This window comes from Oculina patagonica, chromosome 12, assembly GCF_052425735.1.
Source record: "Oculina patagonica isolate OP01 chromosome 12, crgOcupat, whole genome shotgun sequence".
Classification (NCBI taxonomy): Eukaryota; Metazoa; Cnidaria; class Anthozoa; order Scleractinia; family Oculinidae; genus Oculina; species Oculina patagonica.
Window position 1 is genome coordinate 29062141 of NC_135769.1, and position 9745 is coordinate 29071885.

Genomic DNA, 9745 nt, shown 5'->3' on the forward strand with positions numbered 1-9745 from the left:
TTCCAGACCTTCTATCAGCAAACTGCTAGTTTAAAATTTAAAACGCCGCTGCAAATGTAAAAGACACTTAATAGCAGTTAAGATTATTGTTTATTCGTCCTCTAATCTATTATAAATATTAGGGCCTCCGTGAGAACAGCGTCCTTATCTGATTACATGCAGTGCTCATATGGTGACTTAAAGGTTTTTTTTTTTAAAAAAAAACAGCACAAATTACATGCACTTTGCTCGAGTTCGACTTATTTAATATTTTGAATGTAAGCCAAAGACAATGGAGAGAGATTGTTGACCACACGAAGTGATAGGTGTGGACAGATAGTCCGTACTGTAAATCACATTTCTGATGGAATCATGCACCAAAAAAGACAATTAATACAAGAGAACTAGAAATACAGTTGTTCACGACTTCTGAGGAGTGTTACTCTTTGTAGGGCCTCCAAAAGAAAATGCTCGTTGAAATTATTTAATCGTGCATATAAACAGCGGTTATACATTCAGCTAAATGACAAAGCAATACATCAATCCCCTAAAGTTATGCTCGTCGGAGAATCTGACTTACTGATAATTGATAAAATGTGTTATGTAGGCATTGATAATTATATTTTTATATATAAAGAAATTTATGTGACAAACTTGCAAACTATCAAACAGCAACCATCATAACAAACTTCATGATGTGTGAACTACAAAGTTATATTCGTTTGATTATAAATATTGGCATGCAGAAAGAAATTAATAAATAATTAAGCGGATTACCTAGCGCTACTGTTCCTTTTTGTAATATTTAGAAAGTTAAAGTTTTCTGATTTCTATATAAAGCTCTAGGTACCGTGTTTCTGATTAAAATTCTAACAAATGATCATTTTCCTTTAAAATGCGTTTGGAACACTACGAACACATCACTCTGAGGCACATGCTGCTGTGTGGGTCGGGTGGGTGGTGTTGGCTGCAAGCTCCATATCCAGGAGTTCAGGCGTAGGGTGAACCCCGTGTGCTGCGGACCCAGTGCAGCATATCATTCCTTTCATCTTTTCTCTGAATTGGTGGTTAAACAGAGCGTATACAAACGGGTTGAAGGCTGAATTGAACAGGACCATCGTGTTAGTAATGGCGATTGGGACTGGACCAAAGCTGATGGATGCAGCCAGCATTAAGACGTAGATAGTTGAAGTCGTTCCCCAACAGATTCCAAATATGACTGTGACTGCAAAGACCATCATGGTAACACGCTTCCGCACCCTCATGACACCCTGTGTATAAAGAGATGCAAACGTCTGATTAAATTTTACAAATGGACGTCAGTTTGTTGCACGCCCGTCCTCTTATTGATGATAAATTTCGTCATAACATTGTCAAAGTGTTGCAAGGGGACCTTTCCGATTTTTTCTCGCTTCCATCATTTTCGTTTTTCTATGCTTCTTATTCTCGTTACCTTCTACTCTGTACATCTTTTCTTCTGACCTGAAAGGTTTTGATATTTATCATTTGAAAACCCTAGAAAGGAGATCTTGATCAAGTACTGCTATATTGGCCTATTTCACCACTAATTTTGCACCAAAAACTGACCACGTCTTTTCGTTTAGCTCTGTTAGAATATATGCAGTCGATATTCAAAATGGACAGTCGTATGGAAAGATCTATCCAACCTAATGTATCACAAGAACCTACTGACGTGCAAATTGATGACGTCACAAGTGGTTAAATGACCATTCCTCCAAACCCTGGAAAAATCTTGGTTTAGCGTAATAAGGGTTATATCATATTTTTAACTAAAAAGTGGACTTGCCACAATTCGACTCTTTTGAGCGACGAAGTAACTACCGAGGGCTTTGAGAAAGTCTAACTTAGAAGCTGCGATAAAATTGTCGTTAAAAACATATTAAGGAAACTTTGTTAAAAACAGGACGACAAACTCTTGGTTGATTATATATCACCATGGAACACTTACTTTTTGTTGGTGGGTCTGCTGATTGTCGTTATTACGTTTAAACCACAAAGTGTACACGACTCTGGAATACAACACAGCCATCAGGGCCAAGGAAAGAAATGCCACAACCTGCCAAGTCACACTGGTAAGTTTACCCATCCAAGAGTTCGGATAGATATACTTGCAGACGTTCCCGCTCTTTGTCTTCTCAATGTCCGTGTAAAGTAAAGCAGGGATATTGAGTATCAAGGCCAAGACCCAAATGCAAGGAATAATCACCTGAAATTTCAAAGTTTAAACTTCAGAACACTAGTTTATGGCAAATTTACACTTTCGGTCGTTCCAAAATGAACCTTTTGTCGACATTTATGCAAGGGTATATCCAGTCAAATTGACGTCATTAACGTCTACGTCACCGGATAATTTTGACGGAGAGCTGAAATCTAATGAAAAGAATTGATTTTTCTTCACGTGGTTCGACCAAATTCCGCTAAACCATACGAAACAACAAAGGTTCGTTGTAGCATCGTTCGCGCTGGTTTTCATTTTTCCTCGCTTTGGTTCGATTCAAGTCAGTTCTGATTGAAAATCCCAGTTTAAGCGTAAAGGACAAAGGTAGCAATAATTAGTAGTGAACACTTCGCTTTGAAAGAATCGTTCTGTGTGTTTTGCAATAATAATTAAAAAGGAAAAAAAAAAAAAAACAAATCCGAAAACGTCTATGATGCGTCACGTTGGATTTTTTTGTAACCACAAACAGGAAATTGCATTACGAACACAAAATATCATCGCCTGATACCCGAAGTGCCCGTAATAAGGAGGTTAAGTTTATATAAATTTGTTCCCTGGGGCAGAGATTATTTTAGTGCCCCGTTGTCCGCATTAGAGAGTCCGTATTACATAGAAGTTTTTTCCCAAGAAAATATATGAGAATTTTGTTGGGACATCAGAGATGTCCGCAACAAAGCAGTGGCCGTATTAGAGAGTTGTCCGTACGGAGAGGTTCTACTGTATATATAAGTCAACAAGCACCCATGGACAATAGCATTTGCAGAACATTCAATGAATTAATTAGAGTGCGAGGTTTAATAAGGTTTCTTCATTAGTGAAATTCCAATAATTTCATTTTTCCAATCAGTGAAACCTCGATTTAACGAACCACTATATAACGAAGCACACGGTATAACGAGCTGTTTCCCGACTAATAGAAAATAATGAAAAAAAACCCTGATAAAGTCGGGGGAACAAGTGCCAGTTGATGGCGACATAACTTCTTCGAGAAGCGACTGAGCCCGCGGTTTTCGTCCCAAAAGTTGCTAAGTAACATGACATATTTGTACGCGCGATTGCTTTCGGAGTACAAGTGAGCGCTCGCGCTAGTTTTTGATTGGATGAAATAATTCGGAAATTCTTCGAGTGCTTCAACGACGATTTGCCAAAACCGGCAGTTATTTCCTCGACTGGATACAACGAAACCTCGTTTAAGCAAACATATTTCGCCAGCTATTAACTTGACACTTCGTTACATTGAGGTTCCACTGCAAGCAGTAGCCTAGCTGAAAGTTAAAATTGTCAGTTTCGCACCTTCAGATTAGCCTTGGTAAGTTTCCATTTGTTACCGTGAGGATACATCACTGCATAATATCGTTCGATGGCGACTACAACCAAAGTGACAATTGAACAAGCTCCTCCAATCCACGCGATGGCTCCGTCTGTCAAAAGTTTGCACAATACCGTACCAGTCATCCCGTCTGGATGGTGGGCGAAAGAGAGCTTGAAAAACAGTTTTGGGGCAATAAACGTGGCATAAATGATGTCCGCTATTGCCAGGTTGAAAAGTAGATAATTCATGGGAATCCTGTGGTATTGAAAAGCAAATGATAAATACAGAAAAATGGCAGGAATAGTTAACTGATTTTATCAAGTCATGGAGACATTGTAGTATAATCTTGCAATGAAAAAATTAAGCGCATAGTAATCATAGTCTTGCGCACATACAAGGATCTTCCTCATTAATAATATCCCTAGCCAGTTATTTCAACATTTTTACGATATACATATACTTGCAAAATCAAATCAAATTTTTTTATACACGCGACACTTAAAAGTACATACAGTTCTCGTTAGAATGTGTATGTGTGTAAAAGTAAACAATCTATAGATAACTATATTTAAAAATCTCTAAAGAAACGTTGCATTAAGAAACGTTATTAGTGATTAGAAATACAATTACTCTTAGCATACCTCATGTCTCGATTTCTCTTGATGATCAAACAAACGAGAGTATTCCCAAAGATATTCACAACGACCAGTATGGAAAGTACCGTAGTTAGGGGGACATCAGCTACATCGGACATGATCAAAAAGTGTCAGACTTCTCTGTGACCTGGATAAAAACATCATGGAAGTGTTGACAAGGCCACTTAATTCACATTCTTATTCCATATTCAGTAACGACGCCACGATGAACAATATTACAGATTAAGGGTACCTTATTGTTATTACTTCAAGTTATTTTCGCGTGCACTTAATTTTGCAAAAATAGAACGGCCATATTTCGCGGGACTTAAATTTCGCGATTTGGCCAAAAAAAATAAGATTACGGGAACTTAATTTCGCGAGAAATGTCAAAATACTGATCTACATTAACAATCAGTAAGTCTCAAAATTGGTCCAACTGATTTAATTTTTCACTGCAACAGTTTCCAATCATGACATTGAACAAAACCATATATCAAAACAAAACTTAAAAAACAGTTTAACATGTTCCTTTGCAACAAAGTAGAGCTAGTTTGACGACTGTACCAAGGTAATTAAGTAGTAAACTGAAGGCAACGTTGAATATTCATAACGGATTATATAGAAGCGTATTAAATTTCGCGTTTTTGTTTTTCGCGAGAACCTTTTTTCGCGGGTCTTAAATTTCGCGATTTTTTGAAAATCGCGAAAATCGCGAAAATTAAGTCCCGTGAAAATAAGTAACAATAAGGTAGTCGTTTATGACATGGGCATCTCATAATCTCACAGTGGTGAAAATTTTAGAAAAAAATTAATATTGGGGAAGATTTTCGCGCGAAGGTCCTTAATACGTGTAGTTAAAGTTAAAAGAAAGCCTGAGAACAAAGATACAGTTCAACCCCGCTAATTCGAACTCATGTTATTTCGAACTAAAACCAGGGTTTCTGCTAAAACCCAATTCCCTTGGATTTGCCTTCAGTAATTTACTATCGGCTATTTCGAACTCCCACTATTTAGAACTAGCTTTTGTTTCCCCCTGACGGTTCGAAATAACGGAGTTCAACTGTTTACTTGAAAGATGATAACTGTCCGTCTCTATTAGCAGTTGATCGAGTTTTCTAACATCCGCAACACTGAATTAATGCGCAGAAAGGTTGATAGCCCCCGATGCAGCTGTCGTGTTAGTAAAGGAAGTAAGAAAAGTAAAGGAGGTTAGAAGAGGACCACGACATCTGTAAATATATTCCTCTCACGTATTCGACATGAGGTGTTTATAAACTTAGCAGTTAGCGTTATGTTCAGAATCCATGAACTGAATTTCTAATAAAGATTTTAATTTTCTTGTATTTAAGCAATATACCGCGCTTTCTATGGCTTTACTGGCGTAATAAAACCACGCGGGATGTTGGGAGAACGCTCGAAAAGCTTGTAAATCACGAGCCGTCTGAACGACGTTCGAAGCGCGGATCTTAAGTAAGCCATGGTCGGTATGTCAACGTTTTGCCCATTTTTTTTTTATCAACCAATCTTCGACCTTTTTACTTTTGAATTTTTGTATTTGGCCTAAAAACAGACATTTACAGCTGATTGCAGTAAAACCACACCACGTTTTCAAATAGTTCGGATCCAGATTTTATCAAAAATGGTTCCAGATGGACGGATTGGGCGAAAAAATAGCACGGGTTTGCGGATTTCTGTCACCGCACCGTTCTTTTTTTTTTTTTAAAAAAAAAAAGAATGTGCGATAACCTATGTCTGTGTTTAAATTAAACAGAACAAAAAACCATGCTCACCTATTGAACCTGACTTGAAAACTTCATCATTAAGGTGATTCTGATGAAAACGGAACTTTAGCAAACGGAATTGGCAGAATACATCTATAACAGTTTGTTTTTATATAAATTCATGGACTTTATATTAAAATACAAAAGAGCCCCTTAAACCCAGCAGATGTTTCATTATTGGCAAGCAAATTATGTGCTCCATATATTATGAAGAATTTTGACATGTTTTGAAAACTAAAAAAAAATAATTTGTAACAACTGAGCAAAAAATGCTGCAACCGTGGTAAAAGTCCGACTTTAACTTTATAGAGATATACAATAGTTTTTTGTTCTTTCAAAAACTTTATATTTTTTATGTTCACATTCTAATCACAATACATGTAGTTGTAGATAAAAATGAGAAAAGTGAAATATGCCGAATATAAATTAATCAACACATTGACTGTTCTATTTTTTTGTTCCTGAAACATTAAACAGTCATTTTAATCATTTAACACCACCTTGTTGTTTTATTATTGGTCGTTTTGTTTTGTTCGCTTGTTTGTTCGTTTTGAGATCCTATTGTTTGCTTTCAAGCTGTCGTCCCTTTTTTAGTCAGTTTTAGTTATTGCCCTGTTTTTAGTCTTGTTTATTAAAAACAATCCAGCTTAGTTTGCTTTAGGGATGCAATTTATTTTAAGTACCGTTCAAATAATAATATTCTCTTCGTCCCTGAATTTGTATCCTGGGATAATGAACAGGCAGAGACAATGAGGTGACTCACCGACATTTCAGGTGAAAATTTTGTGATGACATCTAAATGGGAAATGGGTAAAATGGGAACTTGGATTAATTTTGGGCAAATTTTAATTTGGAAAATGAAACTTGGGTCATTGGGACTGGGATTTGGCCACTGGGAATGGGAATCACAGACAGAAAAACAATAGAACTGGGACTGGGATTTTGAAAATGTGGCAAAACCACAGGCTGGGAAATGGAATTTGGGAAAAATTTGACTGGGAAAAAGGGGATTTACTCCTCCCCCTTCAGGACCCTCTATCAAAATGGGGATCGTAGCTAATGTTTGATGAAAAAATACAGTGCGGATCTGTATTTGAACAAAAATACTAGCAGATGGACGGATTGGGCCAAAGTGTAGCATGGATCGGTGGATTTGCTTTGTATTCATCAAAGCCTCACAAACCCAGCAGATGTTTCATTAGTAGCAAGCAAATTATGCGGTTCATATAATATGGAGAATTTTGACATGTTTTGAAAACTAAAAACTTTAATGTGCAATTTAAACAACTGATCATAAAATGCCGCAACCATATTAAAAATCCGACTTCAACTTTATAGAAAGAATCAAGAGTATTTTGGTCTTTCAAAAACTTTAAATGTTTTAAGTTCACATTCTAATTACAGTGGATGTAGTTGTAGATGAAAATGAGAAAAGTGGAATATGCCGAATATAATCAACATATTAACTGTTCCATTTTTTTCCTAAAACATGAGGCAGTCATTTTAATCAGTTAACACCACCATGTTGTTTTAAGCCTGGTTCTCATATGATCGTCCCGATCATCTCTGTCGCTTCTGTCGCTTCAAAAAGTTTGCTTGCTCCAATCACCTCAGACTTTGCAAACGACAGAAGCGACAGAGACGATCGGGGCGATCATATGAGAACCAGGCTTAAGTGGTAGTCCTTGATATTTTGTATATTGGTCGTTTTGTTTTGTTTGCTTGTTTGTTCGTTTTGAGATTCTGTGTTTGCTTTCAAGCTGTCGTCTCTCTTTGAGTCAGCTTCTTGCCCTGTTTTTCTTTTTTAGTTTTGTTCATTAAAATAATCCAGCTTAGTTTGCTTTAGGGCCGGCTGCAATTTTAATTACCAATCAAATGTCAATCTTTTCTTCGTCCGTCAATCTAAACTCTCAGGTATAATGGACAGGCAGAGACAAATGAATGAGGCGACTCACTGACATTTCAGGCGTAATTTTTGTAATGACATCTCCCACTCACTCTCACTAAACTTAGCTATCAAAATAGTGATCCAAGAAAATTTTCGGTGAAGAAAACAAATACCCCCTAACGTTTTTAAGCAGTGCGGATCTTGAGTTGAACGAAAATAGTGGCAGATCGATGGATTGGGCAAAGAAATAGCACGGATCGGCAGATTTGTGCACTGTACCACATCTCCCGACCTGACCAATCGATGAAACCGATAATCGATGACAATCGATACCAATCGATAATAGTCGATGCCAATTAATCGATTGATATTGGAAATCGATGACCAATCGATGACGGAAAATTTTGTGACTTTTAATTTCATCGATTTTCAGCGACTGTTATCGATTTTCAACGATTATCATCGATTGTCATCGATTACCATCGATTTTCATCAATCGTTTTTTATTTTGTTTGATTCAATATGGGTGCTATTACATCAACTCAGTGGCTCTTAAAAGCGATCAATACCTAATTTATTCATTTTCGTGATATACTGTTATGTTTGTTATGCAGCGAAAACAACGTTATTAAGAAAATGGGCAAGGTTTACACTAGCGTTTAGGTTACTTGAGAAGATGGTAGCCTTTGACTACGCACTTAATAACAAGTGTAACGTCCGTTGCTTTATCCCGCTCAGCTCACGATCAGTCGTTTTAGGATTGCGAAAATCTATTTCCGGATATCTTGTAGAATTATCCTGGGGATGCCCAAGTACGCCGCAAGATATCGATAACAATCGATAAAAATCGATGAAAATCGATAGCAGTCGATGACAATCGATGTAATTAAGGAAATTTTATTTGTGACTATCGATTGGTCATCGATTGGCCGATGCCAATCGATATCAATTAACTAACTATCATCGATTGATATCGATTGATTGATTGATTTCCGATCATCGATTTTCATCGATTGGTCAGGCCGGGCACATCTTTGTGCTGTACCTAATGGGTGCTTCCCATTTTCAAAGTGCGACCGGTGGAACCGACAGGAACTGACCGTTGTAAAATGGAACGGCATTTTCCCCTTAATCCGGGCCAACCGAGTGGAACGGTCCTTTTCATTTTGCATTCCTTTCCACAGTTCCCCGCTTTTGTGAGAAGCTACTGAACTAAAATGGAACGGTAAATTTCGGTTAGAGCGGTCCGACCGGTCAAAGTGGACCACCTCCAGAGGTGGTCCCGAATATTCTGGTCAGACCGACTGACCAAAACGGACCTTTCCATTTGACGTCCGACCGAAATTTCCGAAATAAATGGCTAAATGAAAAGCATCCAATGCCTGTGAACAAATCACTTAAAACAGAGCAAAGAACGATGCTTACTAAGTGAAGCTAACTCCAGGTGATTTTAAAAAGAACGGAACTTTACCAAACAGAATTGACAAAATGGCTTATCAATAACAATAGGTTTTTATACAAGTGCTTTAACCAGCAGATGTTTCATTAGTAGCAAGCAAGTCATTTGCTCCATATGATATGGAGATTTTTGACATGTTTTGAAAACTTAAAATTTAAAGTGTGCAATTTAAACAACTGATCATGATCATAAAATCCTACAATCATAAATACTCAAAATAAGCCTCCCGCGCAGTCGTTTTTAGGGGCGAGATCGTGTTTTTGTTGAGGGGAGGAGTGAAATACGACTTCAAGAGATACAATAGTTTTTTGTCTTTCAAAAACTTTAAGAGTGTTATGCTCACATTCTTTTTCAGTGCATCTTGTTGTAGATGAAAATAAATTTTAAAATGGAAAATGTCAAATATAATGAATATATGCAATGTTCATTTTTTGTACTAAAACATAAGG

At 37.1% G+C, this 9745-nt stretch overlaps 1 protein-coding gene across 1 annotated transcript; it reads right to left on the reverse strand.

Moving 5' to 3' along the window:
• Positions 1-899: 899 nt before the first annotated feature.
• On the reverse strand, positions 900-6055 carry LOC144633537 (neuropeptide FF receptor 2-like). Its single transcript, XM_078492386.1, has 5 exons — positions 5959-6055; positions 4172-4313; positions 3512-3785; positions 1949-2206; positions 900-1250 (listed from the first exon to the last, which is right to left on the reverse strand). Exons 2-5 carry the CDS (start codon positions 4282-4284, stop codon positions 900-902), a joined length of 996 nt encoding a protein of 331 aa, XP_078348512.1. The 5' UTR covers positions 4285-4313; positions 5959-6055.
• Positions 6056-9745: the final 3690 nt, after the last annotated feature.

Coding starts and splice junctions, on each gene's coding strand:
- LOC144633537 (XM_078492386.1), bottom strand. CDS start 4,284: ATGTCCGATGTAGCTGATGTCCCCCTAACTACGGTACTTTCCATACTG. Junction 3,786..4,171: donor AAGAGAAATCGAGACATGAG/GTATGCTAAGAG, acceptor TCAATACCACAG/GATTCCCATGAATTATCTAC. Junction 2,207..3,511: donor TTACCAAGGCTAATCTGAAG/GTGCGAAACTGA, acceptor TTGAAATTTCAG/GTGATTATTCCTTGCATTTG.